General features: G+C 41.9%; 1 protein-coding gene across 1 annotated transcript in view; it reads left to right on the top strand.

Annotated features, from left to right (window-relative positions):
- Positions 1–18098, top strand: part of LOC129202383 (uncharacterized) — a 140310-nt gene that overhangs the window by 67531 nt on the left and 54681 nt on the right. Inside the window, exons 11-13 of the mRNA XM_054815042.1 lie at positions 9308–9571; positions 10911–11049; positions 15591–15752. Of these exons, the coding sequence (XP_054671017.1) occupies positions 9308–9571; positions 10911–11049; positions 15591–15752 (565 nt within the window). The remainder of the gene's footprint in view (positions 1–9307; positions 9572–10910; positions 11050–15590; positions 15753–18098) is intronic.

Raw genomic sequence — 18098 nt, 5'->3', positions numbered from 1 at the left:
TGTTCTATTTCGCAGAATGAGGTGGATTTATTTTTTATTTAAGGCTTCCTAAATACTTAAGATGGCAAAGTACTTTGGTAATGTTCACATTCAGAGTTAAATATATAATGAATAAAGTTCATATCTTTGTTGTTATTAGTCATTTCCAGCATTTTCTTCCCTGAAGTGAATTTTGAAAACTACATATATCAGAAACTGATTAACATGACCTAAGGTATTAATTCTTAAAATATGATGAAACAAACAGTTTCAAGGACCTTATTTTCTGTATGTCAGCAGCTGTCTAAGGACTGTGATGCTTTTAGTAATTACAAAAGAAGGTATCATTAGGAAAAGTAGAGCACAAACCTCCTCCCCCCCCCCCATTATTTTATTCTTGAGCAAAACACTGGCACAGATGAAGAACATTTAGCTCTAGGACACTTTATAGGACATAACATAAGAGTTTGATACACTATGAAAAAAGATAGGAAGTAATAATGCCTTGGCAGTGCCAGAGGACTTTCAAAATGAGAGCCACTTAAATTTTCTCTGGATGCAATTATTTGTAGTTGGGATGATAAGGTGCTACGTGAACCTTTTGGTAAATGCAAGAACTAAGCTTAGACTGATGCTTGTATTTATTTTAAGACTACAGGTTTGATAGATTTTTTTTTTTTCCACACAACAGAATGTTTTGGGTTTGCACATCAAGGTTTTGATAGCGAGGGGGCTACAGGGGTGGCTTCTGCGAGAAGCTGCTAGAAGCTTCCCCTGTGTCTGATAGAGCCAATGCCAGCCGGCTCCAAGATGGATCCGCCCCTGGCCAAGGCCGAGCCCATCAGCCATGGAGGTAGCATCTCTGGGATAACATATTTCAGAAGGAAAAAAAAATGGGAGCAGCAGTTTTTGCAGTCAGAGAGAGGAGTGAGAAGATGTGAGAGAAAACTTTGCAGACACCAAGGTCAGTGAATAAGGAGGGGAGGAGGTGCTCCAGGTGCTGGAGCAGAGATTTCCTGGCCACCCCTACAGAAGACCATGGTGAGGCAGGCTGTGCCCCTGCAGCCCATGGAGGTCCATGGTGGAGCAGATATCCACCCACAGCCCATGGAGGACCCCACACCAGAGCAGGTGGATGCACCCAAAGGAGGCTGTGACCCCATGGGGATCCCATGCTGGAGCAGGCTCCTGGCAGGACCTGTGGACCCGTGGAAGGGACCCACGCTGGAGCAGTTCATGAAGAACTGCAGCCATGGGAAGGACTCAGGTTGGAGAAGTTCATGGAGGACTGTCTCCCGTGGGAGGGACCCCGTGCTGGAGCAGGGGAACAGTGTGAGGATTCCTCCTCCTGAGGAGGAAGGAGCAGCAGAGACAACATGTGATGAACTGACCACAACCCCCATTCCCTGTGTCCCTGCACCACTGATGGGGAGGAGGTAGAGAAATCGGGAGTGAAGTTGAGCCCAGCAAGAAGGGAGGGGTGGGGGCAGGTGTTTTAAGATTTGGTTTTTATATCTCATTACTCTGATTTGGTTGGTAATAAGTTAGATGAATTTTTTCTAAGTTAAGTCTGTTTTGCCTGTGACAGTAATTGCTCAATGATCTCTCCCTGTCCTTATCTCGACCCACGAGCCTTTTGTCACATTTTCTCTCCCCTGTCCAGCTTAGGAGGAGGAGCGATAGAGCAGCTTTGGTGGGCACCTGGCCTCCAGCCAGGGTCAACCCACCACATAGGAACATATACTTATTATTGCCTCTGTTTATCTGAGTTTGTTTGGGATTTTAGTCTTCAGTTGCTATTTGTTAAATGTCTTTATACAACAGCTCCTCCAAACACACGTTTTCAGAGTGAGTCTGTTCCAGCTGTGTCACACCCCTGTGCCACCCTGGTGACAGACCTCTGCGGCGTGTTGCCAGCAGCCCTCGGACTGGGTGCTGCTTACACCCATGCTGCTCGGGCTGGCCGATAGCCCTTCAACAGTGCTCTTCTCCCCAGACGGCCGTGAGTCTTTCTCCTTGCTCTGGTCTCAGCAGAAAGTGACACAGGGACCTCCTTTGCCCCAGTGCTGTGCACAGATCCTGTTCCGTCCATGAACTGCGGAAAGGCCATTTCTCTGGAGACCTTTGCTGCCCATAGATGGACTTTCCCAACATGGAAAGCTCCATTTCCAGCACTGTGTGAAGGCTTGAAGGCATTCATTAAGTCTGGTGTGTTGACATTACAAAGCCATTGCATATTAGAATCTACTGTATCTACCGTATTTAGCATTATGCAATTGCTTTACATATGCAAAAGGTTACTGCTTATCTCAGGTTTTGGTTTTGGTGGTGGTGGAGTTCTTGAAAATACCCACTGGACTGTACCGTGCGTGCTCTTTCAGCTTAGACCAATGCATACTGCCCAAAGACCTCAGAAATGTGACCTACATTATAATGCATCATATCTAACTAGGGTAAGGTATGTGGTCTGCGTTGGAAAATCTAGCAGACATATGTTAAAAATCAGGAGTGTCTAGGGACAGACTTTTTATCTTGGACCACTCCATAACCTATTCCCTACCTAATGGCAAATTATGTCTGTACACATCCAGGTACGTTGGGGAAAGTATATCTGTTGTACAAAAGTCATATATTATCTGGGCTAGATCAGAGGGAAGGCAGAATGCAGCAGCCCCTGCCTGTATCCTTAGCTCCAAGTAAAATCCAAACAACAGAGGACAAAGTAAATGCCCGCCCCAACTAAAAAAATGCTGTGAGTGGAAAAATGGAGCAATTCTATGACTCACCAGAGCTGACAGCCCGGAACTGTGAAAAGGGGCTTAAGCCGTGTTTTGGTCCATATCTACAAGTTATGGGAGCCAGCAAAACATCCTCAGAAGACACTTTTTTTTTCTTAAAATATCTGGGTTTGAAGCATTTTGTGGTTTAAATAGTTATCTGTGAACTTGGGATGAGCAGGTTAGTTGCAAAGCTGTACTACAGAAATGGGAAGAGTACTTTATGCCACAAAAGAAAAAAAAAAAAGTGATCGTGTTTAAACATGCAATTTTTAAGCAGAGCACACAAGGAAAAGGGGATTTGTTATCAGGAGTTGGTTTTCCTGTTTCTTTGCTGGAGGGGTGATAGCTGAGCACCCGGAAAGAGAGCAGAGCCTGACCAGGTCTGGACCATCCAGGAAATACTGCGGGAGCGTGAACTCTGCGTTGGCACAGCTTCCCTGGTGAAGGAAGCGTTGCTGTGTCCACGGCTGGACGGAAGCTTGAAGAGGAAGGGGATGCTACTGTACTACGTGAGGCATGATGGGGAATCCAGAACAGCATCAGGGAAGAGACCTGAGACGGAGCAGCTGGTGGAGCAAAAAGGAGCGGAGAGCTGCCTGCTTCTGCACCAGAGCCCGGGGCAGGCAGAGCGGCACTGCTGTGTGACTCAGCCCTGCGTGCCGGACGAGCCACGTCTTCATGAGACTCCTTGGCTCCAAGTGGTTTCTAAGCAAAGTACGTGTCCTCTTGACACAAAAGAAATAAACTCTGCTGTTTCATGTCGGTGGCCTATGTTATCCCAGGAAACTCATGCTGGAATCAATCTCAGGAATAAATGAGATGGGAGTGGCAGGAGAAGGAATTGGGGTTCCTGCCTTCCTCTTACAAAGACAATTTCTCCCCTCGTAAGATGAGGTCAGAATCCGCCCAGGCCAGCGGTATATCACCAGAAATGCTCAGGGAGGCTAGAGCTGGCTGTACCATACATTACTACTCCCTGCTGGTCAAAGAACAGAAAAGAATTAGCTGCAGATGTGCCAGGACAATTAGCAACAGATGCAGAGGCTAAAGCTCACAGAATGCAAACATTATTCCCCTGTATTTGGGAAGATAAAAGGCCAGATTCTGGTCCTCTGGTGTAAGGTAGTCGTGCCGCATGCGATGCTGCTGGAGTTAACTACGGCCTGAGTTCTCTCTCCTAGAGGAAAGGGACGCGGTGGGGAATCATTGCTGCTTTGGTAGGTGAGAGGCAAGGAGGTGTTTCCATCAGGGCACTCGGCACAGCTCTAGGAAAGGTGCTGGGGTGCTTTGGCACAACGTGTCATGAGAAATCCTGCTCGCTGCCACTGTTGCGGGACCGAGAGTGGTGAATAAATTGCCTGCTTGCAGACGCTGCTGCCCTGCGCTCCGTGCGGCTCATCCACAGTATCGAGCTCGTGTGCTGCGCCATGCTACGACCATGTCACACCCGTACTCCCCCACGATCAGGGAAGATGGGATGCTGGGTCACAGGAAAGGTGGTGGTACTGCATAAAGGTTTAAGAAAATCTGCAAGCTGCAGGGAGAGGAGTCAGGGAGTTGCTTGACCTATGTCAGGCTTGAAAGGTCTTTTCTCTTTTTCAGAAAAATAGGAAAAAAAAAAACCCCATGGGGAAATGAATGATAGTGCACTGCACAGTACTCCTTTGATTTGTGTGTTATTTTGTATTCAGATATCTGTTCACAGACAGGCAGCGATGGAAAGCTGGGGAAGTAACTTTCCAGCTACTCCAGGACATTCTGATGATAGATGGGACTTTTGGAAAACCCTAATAACATGATATTTTATTTTTACCTCAGTTCATGTTTCTATTCCCTCCCCTCTGGCCTTTTATAAATTTCAAAGTTACATAAACACTTCCAAAGAATGCCCTTCCCTCTGCCTGTATGGTGGCCTTGCAGGTAAACAGGGAGGGCTTGAAATCTGGTCATGAAAGCGCCACCTTATTTTGGCAGTAACAGCCTTATCTCTAGCACTGTTCGTTTTACATAGTGAAGTAATTTTTTATTTGTTAATGAAATAGTTTGATGGGAACGGCTTCCTATTTAAAAGGTTTCCTACCCGTGTTTTACACCACTGAGGTTCGTTTGCTGCAGTTTTCATAATCAGAAATGATGAGCCATTAATTTATATGGTGTTCTGCAAGATTCTTCTATATAATAAGTAACATTGAATTGCCTTTGCATATTCTAATTCACTTCAATCCATTTGAGTTGTACGTGTTTAGTGGTCAAATTTTTGTGTTATGTGAATTAAGTAATGTAATTTTTATCCTTTTTTTCTAAATTGGAAGCGCTTGAAGGTGCAGAGGAGAGAAGCAAAGGTTTATTTCTTCTCTGACAAGGTTAAAGCCCAAGAGTAAGTCAGACAAAACCCCCAAAATCCTCACACTGGATCTGTTTATTGAAATATTCAAATAGAATTCATTCTCTCTCTAGAGTAAACGATTTCTTTGCTGAAATTATGGTGGCATATGGGGAAGTAAGATATATTACAATAAAACTGATATAAAACAGTTGAATTCAGAAAGAGTGGCACGAGATAATTTTAGTTCGCTATGATTTAATTCAATTAAATGCAACACTGTTAACTGCAGACTAAGAAGAATTACTTGTGCCTGTGCAGGCACACGCAAGCATTATTTATTCTCTGCTGCATCTCTCTTTGCAAAAGAAATGACACCAGTAAAAAGTGGGCGCTGGGTGTTTTCATAGCACTGTAAAAGGCTATTATACCTCACAGACTCAATGGAAATTTTACCTGAGCAAGGAGAAACAGTGCACTAAGGTGTTAGAGAGTAGACCAATTAAAACTCTGAAAACTATATTTATGTAATATGCTTTCTTTGAGCATCAACAGTGTTGGTGCAAGCTTGTGGACTAACTTACCAAATGGTGCCTCGAAAGAGGTTGCCACGAGCAGGGAAAATATAGCTGCCTTTTTTTTTTCTTTTTTTTTATTTTTTCCCCCCTTTTTCCCCCACTTTTTCTCCCCCCCCCCCCCCCCCTTCAGAGACAAAGCAGCCCATCAAAACAAACTGGTCAGTTTGAGCTGCCTGTGCCCAGGCACTGCCCTGAGCCAGACAGTGGTCTTTGTGGATGCACCTTCTCCCACAGCTCCAGAAAGCATCCTTTCCCGTTTGCTCCCAGGGCCCTACGTCTCCGATGAGAGCGAGCGAGCAGTTACTGATTCCCCTTCACCTCTGAACCACCTGAGCCACTCCCTGCCCTGTGCCTGAGCGTGATGGCCCAAGCCCACAGAGGCATGCAGACACCCCAGGACCGTGGATTTCAGTCGGAGCTACGTGCCCGACTACCTTTGTGCATCCATGCTGGCCGTGCCCCAAACCCCTGCTCTCAGGCTCGCCGCCTGGGAGGAGGCTCATGAAGGGCAGGCGGCACCACACCGAGCTCCCTGCCAGGGCTGTCTGGCCCTACGGCTGAGGGACAGTGGGCCGTGACGGAGATGTGCGATCTCTGTGGCGATGGGAATAGGTTTGGTGTGGGGCTGATGAGGGGATCTGCCTCATTTTTGAAACTCTCCTGCTTCAGCCTGGCCGTCCCTTCCTAAACAGCGGTTCCCCTGTATAAATCACGCTCCCAGTGGCCATTGGGATGGAAATGAAAGCCCACGGGTGCCTGCGTGAATGCTTGGCACGCCGGCATACAGTAACACGCAGCGACTGGGCCGGGATGTTTGTATGGATTCAACAGAAAGAAATCTCTTACTTGGTAGGTATGTTTTATTTGACCATGTATGCTGAGATGTGTGACATTGTTCCGCCTGGGTCAGACACCCAGTGTTCATGCGTGAGGACTCCCAGAATGAATCTTACAGCCTCAGCCTTTGTAGCATGCAGGTGTGTGACAAAATCCTTATTTTTTTTACTACGTGTTTTGTCATTGTGTGTCTGGATTGTGCCATGGCTTAAACATCCAGCAAAGGGCTGCTTCCAGTCCCAAAGAGTGAGTTTGCAATCTAGGTGCAAGATCAGAGCTTATAGCAATTGAAGAATAACTGTGAGCAGGAAACAAAAAAAATAATTTTTAAATAGTTGGTGTAAGGAGAATCGTGACTGCTTGACTGCTGTCTGTTTGTAGGCAGGCTGGCAGAAGACAGTGTACTGTGAAGTTATTCTAAAGAAAAGAGTAAGTCTGGGAAACAAGGGAGAAACCGAAAGGGATGTTGTGATACGGCAGTGGTTTCAGCTGCTTATGCTTTGGGATTGTTCAATAATGCAGGTAATTGTCTTTGATCATAGTCTTGTAACCACTACCTTTAATTTGTAGCACAGAGGTTACTATCTAGCACCCAGCTAGCCAAATGAAATGTATGGCTTGATTAAGGATCTCTTTTGTCAGTAATTTGTGCCTAATGTTTTTAGCTTTCCCACGGGCTGTTATAGAAAATGGTAAATCTGGTTTAAATGAAACCTGATACTGTTAATGGTTTAATAGCAGCTGCCACAGGGTTATGGCATTTTTCAACAGATGCTTCTGTTTCATTTTAAGCCTACACTAAGTCTTAGAATATATTTACATAATTAATATAAAGTACACCTACATAATAATGACAATATTTATAGTTTTAAAAGATTTCCTTAAATGACTTCCTCTCTCTTGCTATTATCTAATCACAATATATAACTTGAAATGGGAAGGCATATTATTAAAGTAATAATTTATATTCACCTCTTCAAAAAATTATAGAATGCAGCACAACTATGAACATGTATCATTTCCTACCATAGCAGTTATTGGTATGGGTAAATCCCTTAGCTATTTCAGAAAAAGACTGTACCTGACTTGTCTACTGTTCAATCAGGAATATAAAAAAGTGATGCTTGTATTTAAAAATATCAGTCAAGAAAAAGCTGTATTGAGGTGTGTACTTGTGTGCAGAAATATTTGAAGCAGTAAAGATTTGTGGCTGGTTGTCAGCTGCACAATGTCGTCTGATTGAGGAAATCCCTGCTAATTTAAGATGACTTTTGCATTTTAGGCTTTTAGTAGCAGGTGATCAGTTTGCATGGATGCCTTCTATTTGGAAGTCTTATTGTGAGTTTCAGAAAGTACTGAAGGTATATCCTACAGGACACTCAGAGTCAGATAACAGCCTTGAGTATTGTGGCCTTCTACAAGTACATGTCAATTCACAGGGAGAGAGAAGGAGAAAAGGCTCCTCTCTCTCTCCCTTGGCTGGAAGGCAAGGTAAGGTTGAGCAGAAGTCTCTGCAAGGCAAATGTATCAAGGTGTTTGCTGCTACGAACTTTGAGGTCTGAAACGGGAAGAATACAAGGTGGAAAACATTCAAACAACAGAACAACGTGTCTATTTGAGAAGCATCCAAGATAGTTTAAGAGATTAGGCAGTCCCAGTTCTCTATAATCCAGGAGAATGTGTAGGAGCAGTGGTGAAGCAGGTGATTTGATGTGTGAGAGGTGTAGCTGACTTACTTGTTCCCCTTGTTCCCTGGTGACTACCCTTCAGAGCTGTTAGCCAGGGTATGATGGTAGTCACCTTCTATGTTCTAGATTTTGTATATGGTTTTTTTTTTATTGTTTTTCCCTTTTGAATATATTAGAGCTGTTCAGCAGGACCTGGGTCAACCCCAACATTAATTAAAGAAAACAGTTAAAATTGTGGCATAGGATCAGATTTCTTTTTCTTTGTCTTTGCCCTGCTTCCTTCTCTACCTTCTCCTCCATGACCTTGCATTGCTTCACACAGCAAACCTTACAGAGAGATTTACATAAATTCATTACTTCAGGGTGTTTCTTCACCCTTGATTTTCAAGTCTTTGCCATGGGAACGCAATTGCTCCAGGGCCCTAAGGCATTAGTAACCCCCTTCCACAGCTCCAAGCTGCTCAGAAGAATATCTCTAGCTATCTTATGAAAAGTGTAAACATTATTTGCCCCTTTGGTATGCAGAGAGTTTACTACCTCAAAATCTTTTTTTGACCCTACCCTGAGGTTCACATACTTTGCAAGAAGAGTCTCCCTGCTTTAATTTGAAGGAGGAAAGCTATTGTGTACCAATATTATTCCCAGAACTGGGTGGAGAAGAGTTTATGACTCAGTGAGGAGAAAGCCTGCAAGTGTTCTCACTGGTTATTTGGATGAACTCTCCAAAGCTGCTGCAGGAAGAACCCAGCGGTGAGTCTCAGTAGGCCCTCACAGGGATGGACACCTCAGATTCCCAAGTTAGTTTGTTACTCTGTCTTAAAGTTTTCTAGTGGTAATGTTTTTCCACCACCGGTAAATAAAACAGAAAACAAACGCTTTCAGAAAGCCAAGGGAAACAAAAAGAAATCACAAAACTAGCATGAAAAAAAAGCACAGCGTTTTCTGTCGGAATGGCAAACTGTTCAAATACATGATTTAGTGGAAAGAGAATAGTTGTTAATTGCTTTAGCATGCAAAATTGGTTCAAAGGTATGAAGTCTGGAGAGCTTTATATGATAAATAAAGCTGGTTCCCTTGTGATGTTTTTATAGCTCATAAATCTTCTCTTTTCTCCTTTGCTAGGTTCTGCCACCTAGAAAAGCTGTGAAGCCAGGTATGGTCCTCCTCTTTGAACTCTTCCTTCTTCGTGGGACCTGTACTTGGATTGATCGAGAAGTGGGATGGGGAGCTTTTCCCTTGTGTGACAACAATTTTAATACTTTGGAGGGAAAGTTTAAATGTCCCTTCCTCAGAGGCCATTACGACTCCAAAGTTGACAGATTCAAAAAAATTGAAAATTTTATTTCTCAAGACTTGGATCATTGGTTATGCAATCTCTACTTTCAGGTTTGTATTTTAAAAAATTAGGCCTGTTGGTTTAGTCACTGTTCCTCAGAAAAGATTCCACTTTCCTTCTGTCAGCCTTAAAATCAATACCATCTTTCCAAAAACCAGTTTAGCAACCTACTCAGTAGGCATATAAAGAAAATGAAAATCACATGCATCTCAAACTTTTATGTGAAATTGGTGAGGTTTTTACAGCCAAATTTTAGTATTATTTTAAACATCAAAATATTGTTTGGGGTGATGAGTAATTGGATGCAAAAATTGGCTTAAGAGTTGAAATTCTGAGTTTGAGCCTGCCACCAGTACGTGTTAATTTGCTCTGCAGTTTTAGTGAATCTCAGAGGTGCTTTTACATGACTACAAAATAAAATAATGTTGTTTACAATATTGTTGCATTTGTATATCTGGGATACCCAGCTAGTGAGCAAGGCTCTGTTGTGGTAGGAACCTTACTTTTGCATAGTTTTTGGACATAATTCAGATGCAACTTTTTAATATCTTTGATGAAAATGGGCCTGAACTAAGAACTCCTCTTCAGTGGAAGCTTTGTTTCTGGACTTGAAAATTAAGGGTGTTATTGTCACTAAGATATGTTCCCTCGTTCAGAATCTTAACAAGACCTCAAACCTATTCCTCTCTTATAGTCACAGCTGGCTTAGGAAAAAACACTTACTAAAAGAGGTAAATTCTGAAAGCATCTTAATTTTAACATGTGAGTTTACTTAATAGAAAGTGTAGCTATTAATTTTCTTGTACTGATGGTTTTCAGGCAATTTCCTGTTTTGGATCTACCAAGAGTAAAAGAAAGTGAAAATAACCTCAGAATCATGTAGAGATATAAGAATTTCTACCAAAAATATACCTAAGGTATTCTAGGAAAGAGACAGTCAGAAACATTAGTAGAGCTATGGTAAAAAAATAACAGAAGAGTCAAAATTGGTTGAAATGGGGGAAGACCCCAAAGCTGCAAAATTAGGCTTTCAATTCAATATATAAACTGGGATGATTTAATGATCCAGGGAATCTATATTTTCACAGATGATTCTGAATTTTGATTGTGAGTCACCCTCATTTACTGGGATGTCTGCTTTAGTCTGTAAGCATGGGGAAGATGTACATTGGAAACTGACATGAGAGAAAATTGTAGTAAATGGAGAACTGAGAAACAAGAGCTTCCTAAAATCCTCATAGCATCATCTTGGACTGCTAGGGTTCACAAATAGTGTACAAAGAAGTATGTTCTGGCTTTGTAGAATACTGAACTGCTTACATTCATGTTTGATGTGTGATGGGTTTTTGGGGTTTTTCTTCGTTGTTGTTGTTTTTCTTCCCTTAATAGATAATTAAACTACCACAGGATTCAGATAAGCAAAATAAGTATGATATGCACCTTTATCTCCCTCCTGAACTTCTCACGTATTCAAGCATTGCTGAAAAGAATGGTGTCTCAGAGAAGGTGGAACAGTCTGGACCACAAGGTGATGGATTCAAACTTTCATGTTTATATTCAGGCTTTCGTTAGAGCAACCCATAGTTTCATTTCAGTGTTGGCTAGTCATTATTGTTTTTGTTAAGCTAGATTTTCCTCATTCAGATATTGGTCCAACATGTGTTAGAGCAGGAATACTGTGGTTCTTTTTATTAATATTGCTTAACTTTGTTTTCAGTTGTGAGCAATTTAAACCAGCCTCATTGCTGAGGATGAAACTTTCCATGCTGGCCTCGGCTTGAGGCTGAATAATGCTTGGAAAGTCACAGCAATAACAGTTCAGCTGCTTATGACACCAAGCTTACAGAAAGAAATAAAAAAAGCAAAGATACTTTTTTTGTCTAATTATTTCTGGAAGAACTCTAGCCACCTCCCTGGGCTAGAACAGGGACTTAAAATTTGGCAGGGAGATAGTTCTGGCATCAGAGGTATGCTTTAATGCTACTCCTATGAAACTCCTTTAGGATTCGGTCAAGTGGTAACCCGTAGAAAAGACAAGTTATCATTTGCTTATCTGCAGCAGACCTCCCCAGAAGCCTTCTTAAAAAAATCGCTGAATGTTACTTTTAGACTGAGCATCCTCCCTGGCCTCAGTGAGTCTCCTGATGTAGCTACATTGAAGATGTAATTGACCATGTTGCAATGGACTCAGAAATTGCTCCTCTTCTGTTAGAAATCCAGGAATGGGAAGAATGGTAGGACACTGCCATTGGTTTTTCTTTTTCAGCATGTGGGATCTGACTGCCATGGACAAAAAGAGTTCTTTTTTGGTATACAGACATTCCTATATTCCCTCTTGTTTAATGAATTGAAGGAGGCAGCCAACCCACAGGTTGTAGTGTCTGTGTGAATATTATGTGCAGATCTGAAACAGAGATTTAGTTCTTCAGGATAGAGGTTCCTCGTGCATTTGAGAATAGCAGCAGTGATGCATGGTAGAAGACATGGGAGGAGAAAGAGGAGGATATTCGAAGGAAAGAAAGAGAGCAGATAAGCAATAATCATTTAGCATGGTGAATGGGCAGCTGAGGTTGAAAGCATAACATGGAAATAGGCCAGTAAAAGTATTTTTCAGTGAGCGATGGTTTAGGAGATAAAGGAAATGAGGTTTGCCCTGTGACACTTTTAGGCTAAGCAGCAACTGCACTGTAATCAAAAGACTTTTGTATAACCACCCTGATACCAGAAGCACAGAGGTGTAAACATACACTATACTGAGGAGTAAGGTCCTTTTGGTTGCCATATATCTTCTAAATATCTGCTAAGGTGCTTCAAGATGCAGCACAAACCCATGAATAGCAGATCCAAAAAGTGGAGTTACAGTCAATTTGTCTCAACAGGGAAAAGTTACGGACAATCTCTCAATAAATCAAACTTGTCCTTACCATTGTTTGGTCTTACCATCAGTCTTCACAGGTACATGGACACTTGCATACACATAGAAGCTGCAACTAAATAGGTCATACGTCTAGAAATGCACAGAAAAACTCTTGAATACTCAGTTTGAGAAGTCCAGAAAGATGTATTTATGAGAACTGAGGAAGAGCATTAGTGTATGTCCTATTTTGCGTGCAGACCTCTGAAATATGCTGATAAGCTGATCATGGAAGATCTGCAATTTCCATGCCAAAAAGATTTGCACTAACAAAATTTGTAGGAGTAATTTTTGATATTGTTTATATTTATTTATTTTTCTTGGAGCCTTCTTTAAAGATATTATTAGCTGCTAATATCCCCCATGGGTTTGTTTTTTAATGTATCTATGCAGTGCTACAGTATGCTGTTTCTGCTGGTGATATGTTGCTAAGAGATTTAATAATGGGTAAACAAACACAACATGTGGTAATCCATTTCAAATTAAAAGTTTATTAAACGCTAGCTTGATGACTTTCTGGCTATTTACAATTAAAGGAGCAAACCTTAGGGAACTGCAGATCACGTGGCGAAAATCATGACTTCAACATTTCCAACAGAAAAATGTGTTTATGATCTGTGGCAAGCTGTCGCACATTGATATGCTCTATAAATGCTATATTATATCTGTTAAACCACCAAAAGCGGGGGGCGGGGGTAAAGCTCTGTTAAAGTGACATTAAGGCTGAGACACAAACCAGAGAAAGCAAGAACACTCTAAATGAAGACGGGTGCTCTGTAACTCACTCTACTGCAGTAGTCTAAATAGTGAGTGATCTTACATATCGATACCATATGTGGTCCTGTAACATATAAGCAAAATAGAGCAGGTTAGGAGATGGTGTTTTAACCTTCACTTCAAATTTGTCTTGGATTTAGAAGTTTAAGACAGAACCTTCATATTATTTCCATTAACTCCGGGGTACATTATTCTTTTAAACCACAGCTCTGCGTTGGGCTAGGTATGGCTCTTCCCTGCTGCACAGGATCTCTCTCCCAGAGTATGATGCAGGGCAATGCAACTTAATACCTCCTGTTCTACCTCCTTTGTAGGTCACAGATGCATGTTATCAAATCTAGTGTGTCTCTTAGTCCAAACCGTATCTTCTCGCCATTCTTTTGAAGTGGTATTCCGTGAGAGGTTCATAGAAGACGACAGCTTGTGCTTTCACAACCACTATCCGTTGCTTTTTTTAAGAAAAGCTTCTGTTGTTGATCCGTTGTCCCATTAAGGGATCAACAATCCCTATCAATAAATAAATGACAATTCCTCTGTGGAATTCATTAGCCATTGTTGTGTGGAAGGTGGTAACAACTCTAATAGAAGTAGCATAGGTAGGAAAATTTGATGCACCATGCACCTACAAGAAATATTGCCTTAATAGGCTTGGATCCAAGCAATCCAGTCTTCTAAATGCACAAAAACTTCAGAAATGTGAATCACCATATAAGACACTAAATATACAAATTCTTCAAGAGAGCACTCTTTCTCACTGTGAAATCCACAGCAAGTTTTGACTTTAGTGTCCATAGAAGAGGTGATTCACATGTGCAAAATGTCAGTGTAACTAAGGCTTTTTTTGAAAGTGGCAGCTCTTTCACCCTCAGAAAAGTAACTGGACAGCACTTGTATATTTGTTCTCTGGTTCAAACACTTTTAGGTCAGGCTCATCTGGGAAGTGTTACTCTGCACTCGTTGGGTGCATTCTTCCAAATGCTTGCTCTTCTGTCTGTGCTGTTCCTCTGACTTGACATACAAACACCATTTGTGCCCACCAGCAATGGTGATCAAATAAAATAGGCAAGTAGAAAACCAGGGATGACTTTGTTCTCTGTAGTTGGTAGAACCAAAGGAAAACTGTCTTCATTCTAGTGACTTACACCTCTTTAGTATCGACCAGTTTGAAGTCCTGAAGTTATGGTCAGCACTGTTCTAGCATATAGTGACGTGCACTCAAGACCTAAAAAGGGTGTTTACAAGGGATAAGGTGGAAGAGTGGCTGAGGAGGATTAAGAAACTGAAACAATAAGGGTTTTTTGTGCCAAGTTGTGTGCAGTTTTTGGTCAAATTACATCAGAAATCATTACCTGTACCTAATTAGTCGTGACCAATTGTACATCTTTTTAAGCCGAAGTTAGCCCAAGCACTACAGTGTGAAATTAAGACAGGAGTTTTGCTTAGCCTGGCTGCGTTGGAGGAGAGGTGTTATCAGCCAAGACTTTCAAGGAAAGTGTTTGAAGGTGGCCAGGCTCGTTTGGTCCCAGCAGCAGGATGATCTTGTCAATAGTGGAGCTGTGACACAGGCTACGTGAGGCTGGGTACAGTGTTGTGTTAGCATGACTACACTGCTCCCAGTATCTGGGCTGGCCCAAATGTTTGTTGCTACTGCTTTGCCGGGTAGATTTGTCATGTAGAAAGACTCTCACTATCTCATCTGTCTTTGGACTAAACACCTACATGCAGATTTTCTACGTGTCTAACATTTTCTTTCGAGAAAGTTTGCTTGTCTCTCATTCCCTCCCTGCTCTACTTTACACTTTGGGAGTGTAAAGAAAAATGGAACTCAGCTCTTTGAATATGGTTTCAAGAACACATTTCCTCAAAATGAACAAATAGCTCATTTTTTTCCCCTAAACTTTATTATTCCCTCCCCCTAGAAGGTTTGCTGTCTAACAGCAGCACATGTGGCTCATGTGCCCCATGCATCAACCAGAAGAAAAGTTAGAGCAGCTGAAATTTTTTTTCAGTTCCCAAACTATGAGCTTGTAACGGAAATAAATATTATACAGAAGGATCATTCTCAGGTATACAATTTACCTGGTTACTGTACAATTTAGAGCGTTTTTCGGTCTGCTTCCTTCTGCCTGCCTGGCTGTTAAAAATAAGTTTGGTTTGCACCACTTGGCTTCGGCAGTCCTTGAAACTCGCCGGAGTTGTAAAGCTCTAAACAGTCGCGCAGGCCTTTAATTGTAAATTAGTTTTGACAGGACTGCTAGGCAAAGGCCTGGCCCATCCCGTTGTGATGCTAGCCGACAACCCCTTACTGCTCCTGGAGCAAGGAAACATGTGGAAGGAATTGTTCTTTTACATTTCACAGCTTGTCATTTCCTCTGCAGGGCAACCTCTGACCTCCCCGAAAGATCCTGACACCCATAAGGGAAGTATTCCCACTGCTGTAAAGGAAGTGGAAAAGCAGTTTAATGCCGCGAAAGGAGGAGAAGCGTGTGTGTCAGAAGAAGCTGGAAGGAAAAGAGAAGAGCTTAAAATGCTTCCAGCAGGTTAGGACTTTTATTGCGTTGTTTAATTTACTGAAAGTTTGCAAATAGATCTGCTTGGCATGTGTGTAAATACACTCCTCTCCCTTCCCCCTCGCTCTGCGATATCATCTCATCATTATTTCACTAGGCAAAGGAAGCGATGGAAGAGTTTAAATCAATTGCGAGGGATCAAAAGCAGCTTTGGCGAAAAAGGTACAGAAGTGGTGGGCTCCTCTGTCTAGAAAGTATTGGTAGGCCAAATGTGTTAGCAATTACAAGGTGTGCGTGGAGTGCACTGACAACATTAGATTACGACTGGTGTTTCTGTGACATTTTTACATCCTTTCATTTTATTTGGTCATTTATATCCATGGATCACAACATGTTGCTGTTAGGTGCTTGGGAAGTATTTTTTTCTTCCTGCAGTAGGTTAATAGCAATATCCTTTGTTAATTGTGCTGAGCTAAATTAGGTAAGAGTGCCTGTCTGTATTAACATCAGGTAGCATTTGCTTCTGGGATGTGGGGTTTCTTTTGAAGGCAAAGACTTGCAATTTGCACTGGTAGGGTTTTGTTTTGCTTGTTTTTAAAATCCCAGGCAAAACATATGTATCTGAGAACAGAGTAACACAACCCTACGTCCTATTCTAAACTCAGATACCACCATGATGTCCAGAGGCAGGTTTACCACAGGATGGGAATCTGATGGTACCAAAGTTATAGACAGCCATCCCTAGTTCAATAACCTGGGTAGCTAATTGTGCTCTGTGTCCCACCGTAGGAAAATGGCTGTGCAGGCACAGATATAACCGCTGCTGCCCACGCTCCCCTTTGTGCTTGCACCCGTACACGTGCCCCAGGTGCCAGCCAACCCTCCTGGTCATGGTACCGGTGATTAGGATAGATAGGTAGATTGAGAAGCTGAGGTAGTGGAGAGGGCATCAGGAGCCGACCTGAGATCTACAGTCATCCCCCAGTGCTTGTGACTCTCCCACCCACCAAAAACAAGGTGAGGGTCAGCTTTCATTTAGGGAAAGGACAATTCTCATGCCCTTGGCGCGTAGTAGAGAGCGCTGAAAGTGCAAGTGAAAATAAATTAATCCCTCCTTTTGAAGGGAAAGAGTGACTATCCTCCTGTACCAGGAGGCTATAATAGGCCATGTTTGGACATTGAACTTAAAAATGTTAGGTGAGATAGCTACCTCTTATCTACATAGATAAACAGTAGTTTGTAGTCATCTTCAGGTCTGTGAGCTCCTTGAAATTAAGCAGTAGAATTTTGGATGCTGATTTGAAGCCAACTGACTTTCCTTTTATGGCAACCCATGAAATGTTAGTTCAAAACCCATTTATTCGGAGCTGTCCTTTGTTGATTGCCCAAGAAGGCTAGGACTATGCATCTGCTATTATAAGTTGTTGAGTATCTCATGTTAAGCAGGCACAAATAGAGGTAGGAGCTAGTATGGCATTGCTTAGTCAGGATTCATAAACACTGAGTGTTGGTGTTGACCATCATAGATACGTAAGAAGTAGAATACGGAGTTGGTGTCAATATTTGTTAAATGGTGTCAGTGACAAAAGGTTAAGCATGTTACAGAAAAAAGTAATAAAAATTTCCAATCATTCAAGGGTTCTCAATACACCTCCTGATAAGACCAACACTTCATTAATGTGTCTTTTCTAGATGTTGGTGCTTCTGAGAATGTAATCACAGCCCTACTTTAGAAAATTTTTTCTAGTGTTTATGTTAGTGGAATCTGCTTTGAAGTTCATTTAATTAATTTGCCCAACATTAGTTGTGCAAAGAAGCTTAGAATACTCACAGTATTTAAAACATGAGCAATCTGCAAGAACAAAAGTTGTTTTAAGTAACATTTAATGGTATTTGACCCTTGCTTTTGGCTGCTTTTAAAATTTTTTTTCTGATTTCTTTTCCTTGCCAACATTTGGACATTTCCACGTTTAGAATGTATGTCTCAAACCCCAATTATTAGTTGTGCAGGTAGACAGCTATTCCTTCTCTCCTCTTCACCCTACCCCCATCACTAATGCTTATCTAGGTCTAAAACTACCATGTTGAATTTTTATTCAAATTAGTTATGTGGAGTTTGGCAAAGATCCAATGCCAAACAAAGCATTTTAGAGCCCACATTTTCAGTTTCAGAAGGTCTCTTACAAGCACCCTGAAACAACACAGTTAAAGTGGCCTGATTTTGAAAGGTACTGAATTACTACAACTTTTATCAAATCAAAGTTAGATTCAAAGGACGTTGTTTTGCATCATCAGAGAATCTGACTCCATATACTCTAAGAGATAATATTATCATCTACTCAGGATTCTAAAACCAGATATTGTCTAACAGGGACT

Source organism: Grus americana, chromosome 2 (genome assembly GCF_028858705.1).
Source record: "Grus americana isolate bGruAme1 chromosome 2, bGruAme1.mat, whole genome shotgun sequence".
NCBI lineage: Eukaryota > Metazoa > Chordata > Aves > Gruiformes > Gruidae > Grus > Grus americana.
This window is presented reverse-complemented; position numbering and strand designations above follow the sequence as displayed.